The sequence below is a fragment of the Lygodium microphyllum genome, chromosome 1 (assembly GCF_053477565.2).
Source record: "Lygodium microphyllum isolate KBCC chromosome 1, Lygodium_microphyllum_v1.1.10, whole genome shotgun sequence".
NCBI lineage: Eukaryota > Viridiplantae > Streptophyta > Polypodiopsida > Schizaeales > Lygodiaceae > Lygodium > Lygodium microphyllum.
The window spans coordinates 108,583,946-108,608,501 of record NC_141135.1 but is presented as its reverse complement, the minus strand read 5'-3'; the positions used below and the strand labels follow the sequence as shown (position 1 = coordinate 108,608,501).

Sequence of the window (24,556 nt, the reverse complement as noted above, 5' to 3'; positions counted from 1 at the left end):
CTCTTATAATTCTCTAATCAATGATATTTCTTTTTTGCACCCTATTAGGATCTCTTCCCCACCTATCCATCATGTTACACCTGTACCTAGGGTTTCCTTTTGTACCTTTTGTAAATTTTCTATTTTTTGTTCATTCCATATGAACACACTCTTGCATCACCAAATTTGGATTATGATGTTACAATCCTATTCATCCCTTTGAACTAGCCATTTTTCCTTTTTGAAATTTTTGTTTTGAGTTATAGATCATTTGCTATTAATTTTTGACGTTTTTTAATATCTTTTTATCTTTTGTCTATGGGAACATATATTTTAAGTGGCAAAATTGACATTTGACCTTTTAGTCCTATCCAATCCATCGAATAAGACATTTCTCCTTCTTACTAACCATCATTGCAATGTTTGAATTGTTCATTATTAATTGTTGAACGTTCTTGTGCGTTTTTCTTTCATGTTTTTTACGCTTCTCTATGTGAATATGCCTCTTTCGTATTGGAACTATATGTTAATTGGTCTATCTTATCTAGTTCTTCAACTCATACATTTTTCATTTTTACTATACTCCATTTCGCCTAACGAATTATTCAATATTAATCTCGGACACTTTTTGCATGTTTTCTTGCGTGTACTTTTCATTTGTTTTCCATGTGATTACACCTTTTTGGTACTAGAAGTGGACTTTGAGGTGCCCATCTTGTTTATCTCATTGTCCTACTTGAGTTTCCTTTTTCCTACACTATCATCAAACTCTTGGATTTTTAAAAATTAATTTTTGAATCTTTTTTTAGATTTTAGTTCTGGTGTGTTCTAGCATGAGCCATTCTTTTTTGTTTTTTCACATCACAATGCACCCCATATCCTCTAAAGTCCCATGCCCCATCTCGCCCGTACCCCCAGCGCTTTGTTTTCATTTACACAATTGCAAAATTTTTTTGTCCCCACCTTGTGTACATGCTTGGGGAGGGGGATGTTTCTTACTTACTTAATAAGATTTGAAATACAAAAAGTAATTAATAAAAATTCAAAAAATGGTCATATATTCATTTTTCTCCTTCTTCCTCTCCTCCTCCTCATGCATTTTCCATTACCTCCCTGTTCCTTGATGCTCCTCCTGTTGCTCCTAGCTCCTTTCTTCTCCCTCCTTGCCCTCCCCTCCTCTAATCTAGAGAAAACCAAGAATACAAGAAAATAACTACAAGTTGGAAGCCAAATTCATTTACCAAATGGCTTACAATGAATGGGTTTCCCCTATTTGTGGTTGTACCAAAGAAGAAGGGGAAGCTTCACATTTGTGTGGACTTCTACAAAGATAAACTCCAAGATGAAGAAAGATCATTTCTCTATCCCTTTCATATATCAATTGTTGGATACAATCACAAGACACAAGCTCTATTTTCTCATGATAGCTTCAGTGGATATAATCAAGTGTAGATTGTAGAAGAGGATCGATCCAAGACAACCTTTACTAGAATGGGACACCTATACCTATAGAGTGATGCCATTTGGGCTTTGCAATGCCCAACCACCTTTTAGCAAGTCATAATGGCTACATTCGAAACCATTTACATAATTTCATTGAGGTATAACGAGATTATTTTTATATCTTTAGCCTACTCTACAACCATTGAGGACACTTGTATTAGTGCTTTGATTGATGCAGCAAGTATTTGATCTCCCTCAATCTCGACAAATGCATTTTTTTGGTGTCTTCAGGTATTCTATTGGGCCACATAGTATCTGTATAAGGGATTGCAACCAATCTAGTAAAGTTCGAGAAGATTTCAGCTCTAACTACACCAATCAATCTACTACAAGGTTTCCATGGCCATTTGGACTACTACAAGAGGTTCATTCTACACTTTGCAACAAAGGCAACCCTCTTGCATAAGCTCTTGGGAAAATATGCATAGCTCATTTGGATAGATGATTGTGAAAAAGCTTTCAACACTTGAAATTTCCTCAAAATTTGATCAGCCTTTTTACTATGCAAGTCATAAAGTCATTGATAGGAAAAGAAACTATACAGTAACCTGATTGGAGTGCTAGCAATGGTATTTACCTTGGAGAAGTTTCATCATTACCTTATATTAATGCATTTGAAGTTTTATGTTGGTCATGAGGCTATGTCCTTCTTGATGAAAAAAGTGGATGTGAAAGGAAGAACGGTGAGATGACTACTCCTATTTTGGGAGTTTGATTTTGAAGTAGTGGCAAATCTCGATCACTTGCACGCTCTGGTTGATCGTCTCTTGAGAATCCCTCAAGATGAGGAGAAACAAGATGATCCGGGGACCTCCGTGATACTTCTTTATTTCTAGTAAAGGTTATTACCCTATGGTATGCAAATATGGCCCACTCTTGGCTACACAACAATACCCTCCTAGCAAATTTAGCTAACAAAAAAAGAAGCTTCTATTAGAATTAGCCCCTACACCCTGTTGGGTGGCACATTGTACATAAAAGAAAATGATCAACTACTGCAAAGATGTGTCATAGGAGATGAGATTGGGATCTTGTTGAAAGCATGCCATCACAAGCCTTGTGGCAGAGATTTCACAGGCGAAGCAACAACTAGGAAGGCTCTATTTGTAGGATATCGGTGGTGGCTGATCTTACATAAGGATACCTATGGCTATTGCAAGTATTGTGATACCTATTAAGAAATGGGAATATCCACCAAAACTAGTATCATGCTATTAAAATCTATCCATTCCTTGAAGCCATTGGAGAGATGGGGTATTGACTTTATCAAACCTATTGACCCTCCTACCAAAAGGAAGTAGAATTGCTACATTCTAGCATATATTGACTGTGACAAAGTAGTGAAAAGACAAAGCCCTCGAGAGATGATGGAGATAGCATGGTGTTATTCCTATATGAGAATAATATCACTTCCTTTGGTAGTCCTCTAGAGTTGGTAAGTGATCATGGCACCCACTTTTTGAGCAATATCATGGAAGAGTTGATAGAGATCTATAATATCAAACACTGAAACTCAATATCCTACTACCACATAGCCAATAGCCAAGTCGAAGTCACTAAGCACATCCTCTGCTCGATCCTAATAAGGATGATTATTGCACACCAATGTGATTAGGATGATCAACTTACAGAGGCCCTCTGAGCATACAAGACTTCCCACAAGGCTATAATACGATAGACCTCCTTTTAGCTGGTGTACAATGTAGAAGCTCTCTCCTATTGAGCTCGAACTACCCTCTCTATGAGTGGCCATTAAAGAGTGCTTAGGAGATGATAAGCCCCTATAGCACCACCTTCTACACTTGGAATGCTTGGATGAGATTCATCGGGGATGGCCCTATAGTTCATGTAAGCTACATAGGCCCGTCGCAAAGCTTACCATGATAGTTGTATCAACAATAAAGAATTCAAGGAAGGCAACTTGTTTTATCATATGATTCACACTTTGGAAAGTTTCTTGGAAAGCTCCAATAGCAATGGCTAGGCCCTTTCAAGGTACTCGTCGCTATAAACCCTAATGCTTTTGTCTAACTGCAAGCCATCGATGCCTCTAAAGATCCTTTCCTAATCAAAGGCTACCACCCAAAGAAGTACCTGTCTCCCTAGGGATCCTAACAATCATAATAGCTAGTCCCTCTCCCCCTTTGGCATCACTTACTATTGCTTTCCATCATATTGATGATAACTATCCTTCTTATTCTGAGGAGGTGGCATAGTTCTTCTATTCTCTCATCTCTAGCTTCCACCATTGTCCTACTACTTTTTACTTCAGTCATCTTACAATCATGAAATAGATGATTCTAACAAAGAATGGTCCTACTATAAATAAAAACAAAAGAAAAAAAGGAAACAAAAATAAAAGTTTGGTTATGGGAGAAAATTACCTCCATCATTGCCGTACCAACTTACTACTCCAGAAAAGGTGGAAACACCTTTATGGGTAGGGAGAAAAAAAAGAGAGAGAAAAAAACAATAACAATAAGAAACTATTACGGGAGAAAAGAAAAAGCATTGCTTATCACAATAGGCCCCACTCTAAGAAAGATAGCAATACCCTTGGGTGGGAAGCTAGCTATGAAAAAGATTGTGGCATCCCACAATCCAAACCAATTGAATCAACTAATGATCCTTCAAGGATGCAGTTCTAAAGCCACCTCCCTTGGTGTGATGTGTCTTGCGACTCTATAGAATGTTTGACTCCTACCACAAACAAAAAATCTTATGTCCAACACAAGTTCTTGACCTATCAAATACCTCTTTGGGAATGCCTCTTCATTAGTAAATACTATTTGACATCATTGACAAGTCAATATTCAAGGATAACCATTCATTGAAATGAGATTCATCCTAACAAAATGGGGATGTGAGCATGGATTGACCTCTATATCTATCAAATGAGCGTAAGATAGAGGGTGGGGCAAGTGACCAGTCTTTCCCCTTCCAATCAACAAGAGATGTGATGTGTGAATGAACTGTTGTATGCATGGCTTAGGCCTCTCAATGCACAAAGCACAATATGTTTTATGCACATCATTATAAATCTTCCTGGCCTTCTATTTCTTGCATTATATGCTAGCATAGAGCAAAATGCATGATTGCACCATCAATTGCACCAAGTCATGCAAAATTTACTTAGGTGATAGTGAGGAATACATCAATGGGTGTATCAGCACAAGGGTTGCCCTCCTCTATCAATAAAGCATAAGACAGAGGGGGGAGTTTGAGCGTGACTAACCTTCTATTCCAATGCTTGAGACCGTGAATTGTGCACGTTTGTATACTTCCTCTAAACGCTTGAATCTTGTAAACTTATAAACTAGGTACATGCAACAAGGCTTTCTTCATTCCTCCTCAAGTGGCATGAGTATTCAAGGGTGAGTGCATGTTCTATCATTTTACATCGAGTGATTGTGGTGAGTTGAATGCTAATTTTTTTGCCGATAAGAACTTGGAAATCTTTAACAACCAAGCTACCTCCTTGGGTGCTATGCAATGGTCCCTACCTTGCTAAATGCATGAATCGATGAGCCTTGGTGTCTCTTGTAGTGTTCAATGTTGTCAACGACCAAAACTGTTGAATAGACCTAGTGTTTCTAACCCCACTCTTGATATTCTAAATATGCATGTATCATGTCTTAAGTATAGGGACACAACGATAGATAGTCTGTCAATGTTTAGGATATGTTGGTCATTATAACCTGGTCACATAAGGTCTCTTAAGCACATCCCTACTCATTTGTCTTGCATAAAAACATGTGCACATCCCCTATATTTATCTGATCGATGTCATTTCTTTTGCGTACCTTGATAGGGGCCCTTTCCCATGTAATCATCATGTTTTATGTCATACTCGAGGTTTCCCCCTTACATCTTTTTTCATTTTTCTCTTTTTCATTCGTTCCATGTGAATGCAGTCTTGCATCATAGAAATTGGATTTTGATATTACAACATAATTTCACATAACTCCATCTAATAATATGCTAATAATTTACTTACCACAACACAAAACACATTAGTATCCTTCTATATTCCTTACAATGTATAATGCAACTAGTATTGCACACACACATTCATGTAATACGTCACAAATCATGCGGCAAATATACAATATCCACAATAATCGGAATGATCTAAATTCTATAAATTTTGATAAAATATCATAATAAATGTAACATCACAACACGAAACACATAAGTATCCTTCCATATATCTACCATGTGTAATGCAACCGTATTCATGCAATAAGTCATAGATCATGCAACAAATATATAAAATTCATAATATTTAAAATTATATATTTTACAAATTTTAATAAAATACTATAACAAATATAATTCCATAAGATTTTCTAGGGATTAAAAAGCAATTATTCCTAGTTGATAACTAAAGGAAAAATGCAAGGATGGCCAACCACATGCTAGTGCTGGCTCTTGCAAACAAATTCGTACTATAAAATTCCAACTAGTGTTGCCTTTTGTAGTGCAAATCTATACTATAAAGTTCCATGGTTTTTACACAAAACATTGCCTTCTATGGTGAATCTGTGCCTGTGGGATATTTTAATGTGACTATGAGTGGTAGGCATTTACTAGATTGTAATATATCGGAGTTAACATTGATTTTTGAATCTAGTATGATTCTTCCCACATAATGATTTTTTTGCATGACTAGATATCTATCAAATTGATTTCTTTTTGGTCATGGTCATGGTCATGGCCAAGGATTACTTCAGGAACTAGGATTTTAGTATCTTCCTCTAACAAAGTAGGGTCATCAACTGGAAGAGAAACTAGAGGAGTTTCCTTAAATGGTTTCAATAGACTAATGTAAAAAATAATTATGTATTTGCCAATTGCATGGCTAAGTTATGGAAATCTTTAAAAAAAATGTACTTTCTATTTTGATTGGAAAACATTTTTGTAGAGGTGGAAAATGATTCAACCATCTTTACAACTACCTCCACAATCTTTTTGTAGTTTGTTGGATGGCTCGCATCCACAAAGTGCATAATTTTTAAAAAAAAAAACATGCATGCATATAATAGTACTTTGGCATTTGTTTCAATGGATGAAAAATTTGATGAGATTTTGCCTTGAAATGAAAGTGGTTATACATTTTGGGTTCATGGATTAATATGTCATTGTATAGGTTTTTTGTTTCCAAATGTGGATGAGAGGTAGATATTAAAGTTTACATAACTTTAGGTGTATGATATTGAACACGAGCTATCAAATCACATGGGGATTGTCTTGAACTTATTAGAGGAGCTTCAACAAATGATCCATGATCACAATGTTTATGCCCAAGCATTCAAAGTAGTGGGTGCAAACTTGCAAACCAATCCCTCAATGGAAATAAAAGTGGCAATCTCTGAGAATTGGTCCACTTCCAAACAGTATCCTATTCCAACCATGAGTGAAGTTGTCACAATTATACATGGATAATGTGATGATGACACACTTAAACATGGCAATATTCAAGTTTGCACTCAATAAGGGCAATTGGTTACTATGTCTAATCTACATAAGGCATATATATATGCCTTTGTTGTATGTTCTTCTATTTTCAAATGGAGATGATAGATAGCATATTTGAGTCCCTTAAAGATATGAAGATTCTCAATTAAGTGCTGAAAATCTCACAAACAAAGAAGATTATGTTAATCAAATGCAATAATAGGCTTTTTGACTTCAAATTCGCAATGACACTAATGCATGTCACTTACGTGGTGGCTGCTTGCTACAATAATATATTGTTGATACTTATTGCAATATTGAGCAATGTAGATTAGCTTGGTGTCATCGTAATCAAACAACTTTGTGAATTGAAATATATAAGGGACTAGCAAATATGGTGAATGCACTTGATGCAATTGAGACCAATATTAGTGGAGTTACTGTAGGCAAGAGAATAGTATTGCCATCTTCTTTTACAAGAGGATCTAGATTCATGTAACAACTATATTAAGACACTATAGCAATTGTATGCATCAAAGGAAAGGTTGATTTATTTATTACCATGGCATATAATCCTAAGTGGTAAGAAATTATGGATGCTTTGTTGTCTTGGCAATCTGCACATGATGGTCAAATTTGATTGCATGAGTTTTCAATGAGAAACATAAAGAACGTGATGAAATCGATGGTGAAGAAGGAACTTTTTGGCAAGGTTACTAGTATGCAACTATTATAGAGTTTCAAAAGAGGGGCTTACCTCATTTGTACACCCTCTTGATATAAGTGCCACGTTTAAGCCATTAGAACCACAACATTATGATAGATTAGTATGTGTTGAGCTTCCTAATTTAAAAAATGTTCATCTTTGTATCAAATCATCACTAAGTGCAACATACATGGTCCATGTAGGGTGTTTAATGGAAGAAGTCCTTGCACAAGGGATGGGCAATGCATTAAAAGGTATCCAAAAAAAGCTTCTACATGCAACAACAGTTTTGATATCATTGGTTATCATTTCTAGAAACGTTGAGATTATGGGAAAAACCATAATGCCAAGGGCAATATCTTAGACAATTGATGGATTGTGCCTTACAATCCTTATTTGAGTTCCAAGTACATTGCTTATATAAATGTAGAGGTATGCTTGACAATTGCAGTAATAAAACATTTGTGTAAGTATATTTATAAGGGCCATGATCGTGCAACTATTAGATTGACAACTATGTATATTTTCATATCTAATGGAATAATAAGCAAGATAATGATTGTGGCAAAATATTGATGAAATTGAGAGCTATTGAGATGCATGATATGTATATGCTTTTGAAGCATGTTTGCAAATATTTGAATATAAACTTCATGATGAGAAACCCGATATATTAACAATTGTAAATGCATTTACCTTAGAAAATAATGTTGTTTTTCATGACTTTGATAGTATTCACAATGTGGTTCAAAATGAGAATGCTCAAAAGACAACTCTCACAAAATGGTTTACTTACAATCACCTACATCATGAAGCTAACACCCTTCTAAAAAAAACAAGACTTTTCCATGTATTGGATTTGGAATGCACAAAAAAAGATGTGGACAAAAAGGAAGCAAGGAAATATATGTGGCCGGATATATTTTGTTGCTCCTACATGTGGAGAAAGATATTATTTGCATGTATTCTCCCACTATATGTAGGGGGTGCACTTCATTTGAGGCATTGCGTACGGTTGATAATGTGTTGTATTCTATGTTTAAGGAGGCTTACATAGCAAAGAGTTTATTGGAAACTGATGAAGAATGAAAAATGTACTTATGTGAAGCTACAATAATGCAAATAGGTACACAATTAAGGGCTTTCTTTGTGTCTATTTTGGTATTTTGTTCACCTACCTAGCTTGGTGTACTTTGGGAAGAGTTTTTGGTGCCGCTTAACAGAGAATATAATTCATTGATTATCTTTGCAAAATTGACAAAATGTTTATATGCAAGATATAGGCAATGATAAAGATTTGATCCATATTAAAAAAATTTCACATCAATATGGATATTATAAGCCCATGGAAATCCTTTGATTCTCGATGAACAAGTTCATGATAGGATAAAAGAAAAAATATTTATTGGAAATGGAAAGTATGTTCAATGATGAACAAAGGAATTGCTTTATAGCAATGCTATTGAATTCGGATCATGCAAAATATTTTTCTTGGATGGCCTAGGTCATTCAGGAAAAATGTTTCAATATAAATGTTTACTTGCAAAGTTGTGAAGTCAAGGTTGCATTGCCATAGCTACAACATCCTTTGGTATCATTGTGTTGCTTTTCTCACATCGTCGTACAATCCATTCAAAATTTAAGTTGTCATTGCAACCAGATAGTGGCTGATATGCTTTCATGAGCAAGGTTTGAAGATGAAGAGGAGCTGATGGAAGATGAAGAGGATGGCATGATAGGTGCTGAAAATGACTTTATGACAATAGGGAATGAGTATGTAGCTGATGTTACTTCAACAATAGATACAACAGGTACAACTGTTGTAACAGGGATTTCAGTAGTAAGAAAAGAACTTACAGCCATGAAGAAGAGATGGGCAGTAGAGAGAAAGCATCATCAGTGTTATGCTTCAGGGAGAACACAATTTTTGAAAGAGTTGTATGAGGATGATTGGCTAAAAATAGGCAAATATCTCAACCTTATGACAAAGAAGGTTGCGTGGTCTCAAGCTGAATTCAAAAGGATTAAAAGAAAAGCTTATGGGTTTTTCTTGAAAGATGGATATTTATGGAAGCATGCAAAGAAAAAGAGAGGAGATCCAGTACGTGTATTGGGAGATAGGGCTTCTCAACAACAGGTGATGCAGGAGTTTTATGAAAGCTTATGGGTTGGACATAGAGGAGTTTGGGGCACATTTGCCAAGATCAAAGAGAAGTATTGGTGGCAAAACATGTATTCTACTTGCAATATACTTGTTCAAAGTAGTCTTGTAGCATTGTTAAAAGAGACATCTTATTTTATGGGATGAAGCTCCGATGATGCACTATTATACTTTTGAAGCACTTGACAAAACTCTTAGGGATATAATGCAATGTGATAAGCCATTTGGTGATAAGATTGTCCTTCTTGCTTAACATTTTAGTCAGATACCGCTTGTTGTACCAAAGGGCACCTGTGAGGACATTGTTGGTGCGACTCTATGCTATTCTAATTTGTGGAAATATTTCACTGTATTTAAACTTACATAAAATATGCAAGTGACTGAATGAAGATCACTTTATCGCATGCTTGCAAGATATTGGTGATGAAAAAAATTTGTCGCATAGTAAAAACATGTTACAAATTCCATCTACAATGCTATTGGATAGAGGGTCAATGGAAGCCTTGATTGATATTGTCTATCAGGAAGTACATTGAATACATGATTATGGGTCCAACAATTATTGCACCTCAAAATAGAGAGGTGAAAATTTTAAATAATCATGCATTGCAATGGATACTAGGAGAGGTTAGACAATACTTCAATGCTAATTTCGTCGATAAGGCAAAATAAAATTTCTTCATCTACAATGTGGAATATCTTAATCCCCTTAACCTCGATGAATGTATTCCTCCCCATATCTTGCTACTAAAAATAAGTGATCCAATAATTTTACTTAGGAATTTGAATCTTTTCAACTTGTGAAATGATACCAGACTTATATGCAAGACATATAATAACAAGGTCATTGATGCATAGATAATTAATAGGGACCAATATTCGAGGGAGAGTATTTATTCTAAGAATAACTTTTATCCCAACTACATAACAACTCACTTTCTCTATGAAATGTTTGCATTTACCTAACCATTTAACATTAAGAATGACAATTAACAAATCTCAAGGCTAAATGTTATCATATTTGGGGTTGTGTCTAAAAACTCCAATCTTTATTCATGGATAACTCTATGTTGCACTATTGAGAGTAAAGTCACCAAACAAAGTAAAAGTTTTGCTTCGTAACAAAGAGAAAGAGAATATGGTAAATGCTACCATCAACATTGTGTACAAGGAAGTTTTACATAAAGGCTTATAACCTCTAATATTCCTCTTCAACTAAAAGTTCTTTCAAATGTCAATCAGTTGATTATCTTTCTTTGCTTGCTCTGATTGCTTATTTCTATTCAAAATACATACACACAAAAGTTTTGCTACCATCAAATCAAATTTATTTTCTTTGCTTATTTGTTTACATATAGACAAATGAGCTTTAAAATAGGTATTTTACTCTCTCCTTCTCTATTGAGTGGTGTAATCTTTCTTTCCTTGCTCTAGGTGCTAATACGACTCTAAACATATATATGTGTAATTTTCAACTTTACGAATATCATATTTATTTATTTTGGTTATCTATTTACATATGTACTAGTTTTATACATTGTGTTGTAAAGTCTGTTTCTTTTCTTTAGCAGATAGTTATTTAAATTTGAAGTCTCTACATCAAGTGTTGTTTCAATTTTAGTACTGTCAAAGTGATTATCTTTTCTTATTTGTTTTTATTTTATTCTTAAAGTGAATAAATTTAAAAGATAAAATTACTATTTTTTTGTTTGTGTAATTAAAATGATTTTATTTTCTCATTTTTCTTTAATTTATTCTTAGAAGACTCTAAGGTGCCTTATCTTTAGGATTAACATAATTCTTACCAAATGCAATTTTAAGAGGCACTACAGCAATCAACAACAAATGATATCATTTGTAGATCTCTTGCAAGGCTAGTTGAAAGATTACAAACTAATAGATTCACCAATGGAAACTCTTCTTTATATATGGAGATTTTGTATTATGGGTATATTGAATGTTACTACATTATACAAATTAAAGATGATTACAATATGTACCGCTCACACATAAAACAGATAGCAAATGATTGGAAATGGGAGTTCCAATTTTTATTGTGCTTTGTTACTTTGCATCAGATTCATCTGAATTTGGTCAATTACTCTACCAATACTAGAGGTCAATATATCATCATACCATATAAAACCTACACAATTTTCACTTTTTTAATTTTATTACATCAAATACGTTGAGTAAAAACTATTATTTCAATAATTAAAAAAAAGACGTGTTAAGTAATGCTAAAAGACTACATGTTACAACACAGTTTGGGAGGGGAGATGGCACACTATCACCCTTACATATTGTGCAACCCACGTCAAGTTTAATAGTTCGAGTAGAAAGAGAAAGCTATCTTTCCAATAATTGATTTTGCAATAGAACAATGGATCTATGTTACCCAAACAATACATACTTTTTTCTTCATTCAGCTTTTCATATAATTGGAATATATGTGCAAGTGAAATTTATGTGAGCGTTATGAACAATGTTATTAACTTCTTTCTTCATACTAAAGTCAAGAAAATGCTAATTAAAACTGATAGAATATCAAAATAATGAAACTATATTTTGAAAGAGTAAGTAGTTCTCTAAATAATTGATATGGGACAATGAATTTATCTTAGGTGAAATATGTATATTTTTAAATTTATTTATCTTTTTGTGTGACTTAGATACACATAAAATTATTTTTATTATATACTAATCTATTTATGGTACTTGCACTAATTTTATTACTTGTATTATGCACTAATCTATTTATGGTACGTTAGCATCACTATGTGAAGGGATAATGTTTATATATAAGTATATGTGCAAGTTAAAAATTTATGTAATAAATTTGAAGTGTCCTCAATCTAGTATTGGATGGATTCATTCTACAATCATATTGAAAAAACATTTAAAATACTAGTACATCTGTAGAGCATGTTTATATGTGTAAACTCAAATGAGACATGCATAAGGATGAATAGAGTGCTGTAAGTATTATAGATATTGATACTTCAAACTTCCATGTGAAGAGCCAAGTGAATATCAGTGCAAAGCAACAAGAGAACACCAATGCAAAGCATTGGGGGAAGCTAGGCATCGACAAAGCGCCATGAGCAGCTAAGTGCAAGCACCTTGTAGCTCATTTACAGGTGATTACTATGCGGGGCGACCTTTGGCACAGATGTGTACTTGAGAGAGTGGGATGATAGACTTGAGTCTCCACCGTTGTATGTATGTGCCCTAGTCTAGTTATACACTCGGACAAGTGTTAAGCCATTTGCCTTGGAAAATACTCTTACCCTTCAATCAAATAGCGAGACATTTTTCAAATTACTTTGCATAGGCAAGTATAACAATAGTGACGAATTATTATTTAACAAATACACTAAAAAAAGAGAGGCTTTATTGTCTCCTGTCAACGAAGAATACTCGTACACGAAGACCGACGGAGGAGTCTCTCCTGCTAGAAATGCTGATGATGCCGCTGCAGCAATCCTCGTCAGTCTCTCGATGCTCTTACTGCAATGAATTTCAGAGACCTCAAGCGACATTGCCCAGAAACTCATTGCCAAGGCCACTTAAACCCAGCATTAGAGGTTGCACTCTCTTCTTTAACCATGGGTTCCTCTACCACTGCACCATTGTCAGTCAGCGGCGTGGGCGCGCCTGGCGGTTTCAGGTCAGGGAATCTGCAAAACAAAAAAAAAAAACAGGATCTTGATGGTGATATGTACAGAAAAATCTTTCAGTGTGTGCTCCTGCCTGCCAATGTAACGTCAGTTCAAGGATAATCACACGAGAAGATCTGTAAAGAAGAGGTTTTGAGGAGATCAACAATGGTAATACATATTAGCTCGAAAATGTTTAGTTTATGCTCCTGCCTGCCAATGTAATGTCAGTTCAAGGATAATCACACGAGAAGATCTGCAAAGAAGAGGTTTTGAGGAGATCAACAATGGTACTGCATATTAGCTCGAAAATGTTTAGTTTATGCTTCTGTCTTCCAATATAATTTCAGTTCAAGGATAATCAGATAAGGAGATCTGCAAAGAAGAGGTTTTGAGGAGATATGCAAGGGTGATACATTATGCTAGTTTATGCTAGTTTCGTTTCAAGAGATGATCAACCTGAGGAAATCTGCAAAGAACAGGTTCTGATGTGATATACAGTGCAATACTTTTTACTAGGAACTTTTCAGACTATGCTTTTGTCAAGCAACCTAGTTTCAGTTCAAGAGATCAACCTGGGAAAGACATAATGGTCCAGTGAAAATCAAACAGTGGTTGATCATTTCTTGAACTGAAACTTTATATTGCTTGACAGGAGCATGCTGTGAAAACTTGCAAGTCAAAGAGAATTGCCTAGTTTCAGTCCAAGAGAAGATCAACCTCAGAAATTTGTTTCATGTTTTTTGCCAAGCAAAATGTGCTTGTCTGTAGGATTGTGCTTTCAGGAAAATTTGTAGACATGAGGACATTTTGGTAACATAAAGGAAGGTAAGCAGAGCATATGGGGTGGTGAACAGCCTGGTTGTTTGGCCATATGCTGCTTGCCCGCATAAAAGAGGAATCTCTGTGTGACCTTGATTGATCATACTTGAGTCTCAACGATGATTAAGAAGTTGGTGCTGCTATTTTGGCAACAATATATTTAGACAATAAATTGCATTGACAAAAAATATTAGCTGTGGTTTATCTTACTCCATGCTTACACTGAATATGGTGAAAGTGGTGTTGAAGTTTCTTGGGGCACTGTTGCTTTTGGTTCGGACTGGATGGGCTTAGATGGGGGAGATGGTGTCGGTGAGGTTGGTGGTTTGAGATTAGGAAACCTGTTCAGATTTCAACCCCATTATTAGCTTCCAATGTTCTGTTCATGCAAACAATCGCTCATCTGAAGCTATATGGTAAATACTGCTTTGGTTCAGTTATACGTACTGCGTGTAAGGTGATAGGGGTCTTGAACTCGGTGGGAGAGTTTGTGGTCCTGCTACTAGCACTCGAGTTGGAGGTGCAGTTTCTTCCTTGTTTGACTCAGTAATGGCTACTTTTTCCACTGATTGTTTCTCAGCTTCTGGCTTCTGCCAAGGCCAGGTAAATGTAGTAGCAGCCTTTGCCTTGTCTAGAGCTTCCCTCTCTCGTTCAGCAACCTCTTTTGCTAGTAGCCTCTTGGATTCTTCATCCTCTTCGGTCATTCTACCTTTGGCTTCTTCACTTTTTTCAGCCTTATCATCCTCAAGTGACTCCTTTGAAGTGACTTGTTTATCCTCGAAATTTGCTGACTCTGCTTTTGAAGGTGTCACTGTGCCAGTCTTTGCCCATGGTGAGGGAGGGCTTGGAGTCGGTGAAGTAGGTGGCCTTAACCCAGGATACCTGCAGTTCATGGAAATTATTGTCATGAAATTCTGCATCATCATTAAGCAATAACCAAAAAAGTTGAGACATGATAGCATAAAATTGGACAAAAGCTTGCTTACATTGCATACGGGGAGAGAGGCCGTGTGCTGGCTGGAAGAGTTTCAGGGACATCCTTTGTCACTTCATTAGACACCATGGAAGTTGAGGAAGATTGGAGGACCTGTTTTGATGTTTCCTCAGATATTGGTGAGAGAGACTCTCCTTCAGTAGTGAGATTCGCAGAGGGTGAAGTTTCAGCAGGCTCCTCTATGGTTCTTTTAGGCTTCTGCCAAGGCCAGAGGAAAGACGTTGCTGATTTTGCTCTTTCTAGTGCCTCTTTCTCCCTTGCCATTGTTTCAAGCACCAACTTTTTGCGTTCAGCCTCGTCTGATGTCTCTTTAGCAGGTTGTTCGGCACTCACATCTGTGTCCTTTTCTGCAGTTGCATCCTTGGGCAGGCTTGTTTCACTGGCTGCCGCATCCACCTCAACTCCAGAGCTCTCTGAATCAGTGGATACTGCAGAAGGGCTCGGGATTGGAGGCTTGAGCTCAGGAAACCTTTACAGGTTAAACAAAGACAATACTGGTGAAAAGCAGTGATTGCAGAACTGGTTAAAATATAGTAAACAGTCGCTAAAATGATCAAACTAACAACAGAAGGATACAGTGAATACATACAGTAGTTTACAAAGACAGTGTCATAACTGAAGAGGTGAAGAGGACCATGCAAAACCAAGACACAATAAGGCAGTCAATGAGAATGGAGGAGGCATATGAAAAATTATGAGTTGTCATTTCATCTCCAACTAGCAAGAAACTAGTCATGAAACAAGTATGTGCTTGATCTATTGTAAGAGCCAACTAATTCTAATTAGCAAGAACACTCCTGCCAAGCTCCAAGGGAAATTAAGTCTACATATTGTCAAGAAAAGTGACGGGACGGTATGCACTCATACCATATCAGAGAGATAGTAGGGGTTGCAAGGAGAAATACAAAGTGTACGGCAAACATTGAGAAAAGAAAACTCAAAAACTCAAAAAGAAGAAGAGTGAAAAATGATGAACACTGAATCATACTAAATAAATCAAGTTGATAAATGGAGCAAAAGCTCAAAGATGACTACACTCTCCTGGCTGATCAGGTGGCAGCACTTGTAGGGAATCTGCATAATGAAGGGAGTGAAACATCGTCCTCTGGGTAGTAGAATATTGATGAAGATGCCAAAAGATGAAGCACAACAATGATAGGGAGTGAAATGCAGTCCTGAAAAGTGAAGAAAACAACAAAACGCAGGTATCTGTTATAAGGCTGATAAAGAGGGTGTAACCTGCTGTAAACAGCCTGAATTTGCTACAAACAAAGCCTTAATTAATTGGCTGATGGCTGGGAATTGTCCTGTGGATGCTGGGGTGGCAACAAGAGCTGAAAACACACGAATGATGAAGATAATCTATTGTACCAGTCCAGGAAGGAGTGAAACCAGCAAATGCAGCAGTAGGGACGACAATTTGAAGAAGACCTCGAGAATGAAATCACTTGCTGATATGGCATCATAATGAGTTGGGACAGCACCACAAACAAAGATATCCGCCAAGGTAGGGGTGTGGACAGCAGTGGTAGAGGGCCGAGGCTGAAGGTGTGATGAGGGAATGATGAAGAATGAAAGAGAGAAATTGTGTGGAGTGGAGTGACGAATGGATGAATGCCCATGCCCTATTTATAAGCGCATGAGTCAATTGAACTCTCTAGGGTGGTGCCCCAATACTAATAAATGATACAAAAAAGCCTTTTTGGGGTTGTAAATGGAAACCAAGCTAGGAATTAAGGTAATATAATGAATTGAACTTAATGGCTGGAGTTTTTCAACACACCCCTCATGCCCAAAAAGATGCCATGACACAGAGAGAGAGAGAGAGAGAGAGAGAGAGAGAGAGAGAGAGAGAGGAAGAAGATCCACCATGTAATCTTAGTGTTCCACTTGTAAGGTAGCTTGTAGTGAAGAATAGTAGACATGATGAGTTGATAGTACCTGAAACTCAACCTCCGGAGAGAAGCCACTAGCTCTATGACTCCGTGTTGGAAGGAATACGAAGGCTTAGCCACCAAGTCATGGCTGAAACATCCAAGGCCTTGAACTAGGAAGAACCTATTGATCTTGGGTATCAATGAGAATCAATGGGTGAGATGGCATGGAGATTTCAACCACCCCAAGAAGGTAAAGGGGGTGTGAAGAACCGCATGATGAGTAAGGGTCCCCTCTGAAGCAAAATAAATGGAATTCCCCTCTAAAGGAGAAGAAAGAGGAGTCTTCTTTGAGAGAGATAGAGAATCTTAAAACTCATTGATTGTGGGCTTTATAGTATCTGATGACGTAGGAAATGCTACCAGTGGTGCTGAAGAAGGTATCTAGGGCTTCTGTCTATGTAGAGGCCATAGCAATAATGTGGTAAACCTATAAAGGGAAGGTGGGAGGGAGAAGAAGATAAGGGTATCTCTGATGATGCAATGAAAATAGGGAAGAATTGAAGGTAATGCCGAACCCACAACCTTTATTTACCTTCTCCAATGAAGAGGACCTTTAGCTCTTTGTGGGGAGAAACATAGAGTGTATGGCAAGCACTGAGAGAGACAAACTCAAAAACTCAAAAGAAGAAGAATGAAGAATGATGAACATTGAATCATGTTGAATAAATCAAGCTGATACAGTGGAGCAAAAGCTCAAAGATGATTGCATTGTCCTCGCTGATCAGGTGACAATACTTGTAGGGAATCCGCATAAGGAAGCAAAATGCAATCCTCCAGGCAGTAGAATATCAAAGTAGATGCTGAAAGATGAAGGATAGCAGTGTGCATAGTACCCCGAAATGGAACTGTCGAAATAGAGTTTCAGCTTGGCCATCCTAGGGCGAAACGTAAGTTATCTGGAGATATTTTGGCTCTTTTTCCTTCATCTTTTGGGCATCCATTTCATCTCCTACTCCCACCTTCTCCTACCTGTTGCCGACTGCTTGCAGCCCCCTCCTCCTCCTCCTTCCTTCTCCCTCCTCCCTCCTTCCTTTCTTTTTTCTTCTCCTTCCTTCTTTCCTTTCTTTCTTCTTAATACTCCTCCTTAAATCTTTTCTTTCCCTTCTTTTTCTTTTTCTTTTTCCTTTAATCTTAAACCTTCCAAATTATCTTTCTCCTTCCAAGTTTAAAGTCATGGCACTAGATCCATATTGGACCCATGTCACTTCAATTATGGAATACGAGGGCTCTAGTGGATCAAAGAAGAGGCGATGCAAGTATTGTGGAGTAGAGAAATCGGGGAGTGTAACTTGTGTGAAGGACCGGTCACTTGGCATGTATATCCAATAAAGATATCAAGCCTTACACAATATACTAGCCGAAGTAACGGTAAGCATCCATCTTTGGCATCGAAAAAGGTTGGAACTTGGGATAGTTGAGGATGAATTTCCCCATCCAACATCTCATGGGACAAATGAGGCTCAAACGAGACAAACAGAGGCTAGTGGCGCCAGCCAAATAGGAAGTTGAGCATCAAAATATTGCAACTACTTTGGTGTAATGAGGATTAGTACAATAATGAGGAGTTGGAAGGCTTCATGGACTACATGAGGCACATTACAAGGGATGATTTTGATATAATGAGGATGATTTGCTAGCATTCCGTAATCATTTTCTTCATTTTGGCTGACCTACTGCTAGGCTTCATGAGACGCACCTTCAACCCATCTCATGTGAAAGAAATATGATAACTAAGCTTTTACTTTGGTATGTATAATGTGGCTTTTGATAAGCCAACCTGGCGAACACAACCTGGACTACCTAGTGAGCTTTGCTAGCAGACAACTCACTGAAACGGAAATGAATTACTCGACAACAGAGAGAGAGGGCTTGGCCATGGTGTTTGCTGTGAAGAAATTCTGGCATTATCTATTGGCTACATTCTTTACCTTCTTTGTGGACCATCAAGTCTTGCTATATCTTGTGAATAAACCTTGCGCTACAAGACGCATAGCTTGGTGGCTCCTAGTTTGGAGTTCGACTTCTCCGTGGTTGTATAGAAAGGAAAACAACACTACATGGCTGACCATATGTCACACATCCCCACGAGAGAGGCCACTGGAAAAGGCATTGCCGATGAATTGCCCAACACCCATCTCTTTAACCTTTCGAGAGAGAATTGTTTAAGGCAGATCTAATGCCATATTGGGTAGATGACGTAGTCCGAGTGCTTGAGTGAGAGAGGAGGGTATTAGAGAGCAAGGAGATGCTTGATTTCCAACCACCAAAAGGACCATTCCTATAGTAGGTGATAGCAGTTTGGAGCCATCCACGAGTAGGTGACAATAGGCCAAGGTCCTTTTGATGCAAGTGATGATCTTACAGTAGGTGACAGTAGTTTGGAGCCGTCCATATGCAAGTGACAGCAGTTTGGAGCCGTCCACGTGTAGGTGACAACATCCTAAGGTTCTTCTGATGCAAGTGACAACATACAAGAGCGAGCAATTACCTTTCTGCTGGTCCTCAGTTGTAGATGATATCTTCTATGTTAGTTTGAGCAACGCAACAATAGTTTTTCAGTGTTTCTCGCGATGAGACTTTGAAATTACTCTCTTTGCAGCATTCTCTCTTATCTCCTAGCCATTTCTCAAGTTATCTCAGTAAAATCCAACCAATTGAGTCATCAAAGATGAAGATTTTGGTAAACATCTATTGTAAACCTTAATTTATAGTAGAAATCAGGGTTCGATAGCCACCTTGGGATGCGTGCTCAGAATTGAGGACCTAAGACTTAAATTTGAACAGCTAAAATGGAGGAATTTCAAGGAGATTCAAGAGGCTAGCCAGCCAATATCAAATTTGGAGCTGAATTTGTTCTTCAAGAAGTAGGGTGAAGGCCAATTCCCTAGCAAACCAAGGGGCAAATTGGTTTGGAGGCTTGCTAGTTAGGTTTGATAGCAAGTGACATTTGAATTAGTAGAGGAGGTTAGAGTATCTCTGTTGTATTCTATCCATTTGCAGTAAACGTTAAAGACATACTACAAGGGGCACTAGTTTTGGGGCCGACAAGCTATCCATTGATCAAGATTAAAGTGGTAACATTTGCATTTTTAGTTTATGTGAATTTTATGCTTGCTGTAGTTATTGCTAAATCAGGTTATTGCCACTCTTTCTTTCCTAGAAGGAAGGCTGGTTTCACTTGCCATCGCCAACCTTTGCTTCCTATCTCAACAAAATATATGTGTATACCTACAAGCACTTCTTGTGCCACATCACCGTTTTGAGTGACAGAGATTGTTATGCATCAACTATCAAAGTTATATGCTCAAGGCAATAGGATGCCCATGATGTGCATTAAACCTTTTCAACAACAAGAGGCTCTAAGACCTCACGAAGCTATAAGCCCTCTTAGAGACCACTACAATGCGGCAAGGAGGTTTCTCCTATCTATTCTTAGGGTTTAGTGGCTTCCATGACTCTCAATTCCATAGTCCACTCCATTGGACATAGACAACAATGGTTGTTCGCCATCATTGTTTACTCCATAGTCTACTCCCTTGAGAGACAAAAGTTATCACCGAGAGCTGTGCACTCTCCTCTTCCTCATATGACTTCATGGAAACAAGTTCCACCAAGGATATTAAAGAGAGTATTTGTGGCTATGCCTTCAAATCTTGTCCAACATGGAGATGAGGATAATGTCCTCTCTCTTACGGCCTAAGATTAGGCATGCCTTCATATTCTTACCAACAAGGAGATGGAGCTCGTGGCTTCTCTTTCAGGGTCGAGTTTTGGGCTGCTATTCTTCCTCACAGGTTTCCTCTCTAGTGGAAATCTTTTCCTTCTTCTACTGTAGGTAATTCTCTTTTAGCCTTCCTCTCTCCAACATCTAGGGTGGACTTAGTTCCACTCCCATGTTAGCCATAGCCTATTGATGAGATCTTCTTCATTGACTACCTTGCCACATAACTATCCTTGATGGAGCATCTTGCTGTATATTTATTGGCTTCCAACGCTTTAGTAACCAAAAAACAAATTTCGTCCGAACAAAACGTGAAATCCCAAAGCCAATCAAATATTTCCTTTCATTTCACAAAAGGGGGTCACCAAACAAAACATTTGAGGTAAGTTTTTTTCATTTACAAAAAATGTTTTCTACGAAATCTTTTGGACTAATCGACCTTGTACATATTTTCGAGTAATGTGCATTTTGTTTCTAGCATATCATTGTCTCTCTCTCGTTTCTTCACGAACCTTCAAAATTCACCACCTTCGCATCTCTGCAAAGTCCATGTCCTCCATTAGCTCGACAATGTCCTCCTTGTCCATTTCACACTTCTCTTTCTCACACACCTCCCCAAACATTTCTTTCTCTTCCTCCATCTCTTTCTCCTCCACATGCACTTTCACCTCTTCCTCTTCCTCCTCCACACTCTCCTTGTAGCTCACACTCCTGCATCTCCTCCTCTACCTTGAGGCTTGAAGTTGGACCTCAATGACTTCCCATAAGGATTCCACTTGAGATATCGAGGAGGATACCTTGTTTTATCCATTGCTATGGAATGTCCCAAATCAAAATTGTGGCTTGTAAGTAATGTGGAGACACCTTGTGAGGTAGTTTCACTTTGTGCATTTCACATGAACCGTGAGGAAGGGTGGACATGGTTGCAAGAGAGTACCTAAGGGTATTTTCTTGGCACATGGTGGCTAAATTTTGAATGAGTAGATGAAATGGATATCTAAGTTCTAGGCTTTAAACTAGTGAAGGATCTAGATACTAATAATTTTAGTATATAATAACTTTAATTATTATGATTACTATTTTTCCTTCAGCTCTGCAGTTTGCTCCATTGAGTGACAGCGATTGTCACCAATGTGAGCCTCTCTTTTCCCCACCCTCAACTACTCGCATTTGAGAGGCCACCTATGGGAGTTCTTTGACATCTTTGGAACCCTAGATACCTTCTTCTCCACGACCGACGGCACTTCCTTTGTCATCAAATGTTTTGGAGTCCATAATCCATGAATTTTTAGATTCCCCATCTCTCGCAAGGGGGATTCAAAGGGAAATGTTCTTTCTTTGCCCTTCGCGAGAACTTCTACTTCTTTGACTTCAAAGGGATCCCCTACATATCCAACCTCAAAAAGAGTATCTCCTCATCCTGAAGTTCTTAATCCGCCATTTCGAGGATAGCTGTCATTTCTCTTATTGATATCCATGATATCCAGGATCTTCAAATATCACCTAGATCGGGGTCTTCCAGGTTCAACCGTGACTTGGTGACAATGCCTTAAGAATTGGTGGCAAGGAATGCATTTGTAGCCATAGATGTGTGAAGAAGATTGCTAGGGTTTGTACTAAGGAAACATAGAGTGTACAGTTATGACATAAACACAAAGAGAGAGACACAAACACAGAAAGCAAAACTCAAACCCTAAACGCAAAACTCAAAACTCAAAACTCAAACTCAAAAACTCAAACACAAATAGAAGAAGGGAGAGAAGAACACAACTTTGAAGTGAATGAATATTGTAAATGAATGTACACAGATACTCAAGTGTTGGATAGTGATGTCCACCGAAGACAGATCCCAAGTCTGTAACCACCAATCAGAGTGTAGGACAAAGAGGATGCGGCAAACACAGGTGTTAAGGATTTGGAGCACAAACGCAAGCTGGATAGGTGTCGAAGAGGGCTGACAACTGTTGCTTTATGTGGAGGAGGAGTTGCCTTGATGGAGAAAGTTGTTACCTAGAAAGATGACACCAAATGCAAGCTGTAGATGTAGTCGCCAACTATCGCCAAGTGATCAAGAGGTCCAAACGTAGCAACGGAAGGTCGCCTGATGAGGGAGATGGGCTGCTAGTTGTCACCTATACATTGGAGGAGCAAACGTAGCAGTAGAAGGTGTCGCAGCAATCATTGGGGCTGGACAGTTGCGTGTGTGTGGATTGATGGCTGAAATCTGTACTCAAGGGTGAGAAACTTGCATAGACGGGGTTAGGCTGAGTGGGGGCAGCATGTCTATTTATAGATGTTGAAGGGTGGCCCAAAGGATTAGAGTTTTTGGGGGACCACCGAAACTCTCTCAAACCACTTCCCTTTTTAGGGTTTTTCATTAATTAAATGTGTTTTAGAACTGTTTAAGATTGCTAATCAGCTGAAAAGCGTGTTTTAGCTACAAGATGTTGCCACATATCGGTTGCAAATTAAAGATTGTTATAGTTCTTTTAATATATGTAAGTCTAATGCAAAATCTAGAGTATGGTTGTATGCTTTAGATTGCGTAGAGAAGGAGAAGACATCAAAGAGTGAATTGATAAATGTTGGTCAAAGTATACAGGGTATGATTGGATGGGAGACATTGGTAGATTCATTTATAGCCTATGCATATTTAGCTAAGGTACATAATATGGATCCTATTGTAAAGAAAAAGAGAAGAGATGATGAGGAAGCATGTCCTTCGAATTACATGACACGGAGCAAAGTGGAGGAACAGAAGGCTACTAAAAAAGTCATTCCAGAACATGTCATGGAAGAGGCATCACATGCGAAGATGCAAGAAGGGAATAAGCAAGGCGAATAGCTTGGCTATAAGTTCTAGTTTGATATTGAGACTACTACAAACATCAAAAAAGTATTTGAGGAACACATTCTTGGAAACAACATTGAGTTTACACTTGGCGAGGTTCTTCGCACTGTTAAGCATGAATTTCATGATGAAATAATTGATATTATCAAGAGAAAACAACAATTTATGGGAGAGCCTAATCAAGCATTATTGAAGGTTTAAGAAGATACGGATTCACAAGGGATTTAATTGGAATCTGTTGATGATTTCATTGTTATCATAAAGTAGGCTGAAGCTAAAAATGGGATGAGGTGATTAAGAATGGAAAGAGTGATGTCTTGGCTAAAAATGTCGTGGTGAGCATACTACACACATTGATGTCTTGCAACGTCGATGTCATGAGGGGAAAAAAGGTAGTTTCATTCCGAGCAACCATTATTCACGCACGCATTGGGCATTCCTTCCAACATGGAGTTATAGAGCTAGTGGCTTATCTCCTGCGGTGGATATGGGTTCTACTGCTCATCTTGTCTACTATTCTTTGCTACAGGTTACCTTTCAGGTGGAAATCTTGGATCTTAGGGATCTTTTGGTCTTCCTCCTTACCTCTCTTCACTCCTCTTTCTTCACCCCTTTTTGAACCTGAGAGGGGATGTTGAGAAACCACTTATTCTGTATAGTCACTTCATTTAGGGCTTTGCATTGACAACCCCAAAACAGGCTAGATGCCCATATTATGAGCACTTTTTCAATGGGGCGCCTACACAACGGGGAGCCACCCTAGATT

The 24,556-nt window shown here is 37.8% G+C and overlaps 1 protein-coding gene across 1 annotated transcript in view; it reads right to left on the bottom strand.

Annotated features, from left to right (window-relative positions):
* Positions 1 to 13,098: 13,098 nt before the first annotated feature.
* Positions 13,099 to 24,556, bottom strand: part of LOC148041522 (uncharacterized) — a 23,654-nt gene continuing 12,196 nt past the window's right edge. The window contains exons 2-5 of the mRNA XM_087680447.1: positions 15,274 to 15,750; positions 14,735 to 15,169; positions 14,509 to 14,628; positions 13,099 to 13,486 (exon numbers count right to left, since the gene is read on the bottom strand). Of these exons, the coding sequence (XP_087536573.1) occupies positions 13,360 to 13,486; positions 14,509 to 14,628; positions 14,735 to 15,169; positions 15,274 to 15,750 (1,159 nt within the window). The 3' untranslated portion in view covers positions 13,099 to 13,359. The remainder of the gene's footprint in view (positions 13,487 to 14,508; positions 14,629 to 14,734; positions 15,170 to 15,273; positions 15,751 to 24,556) is intronic.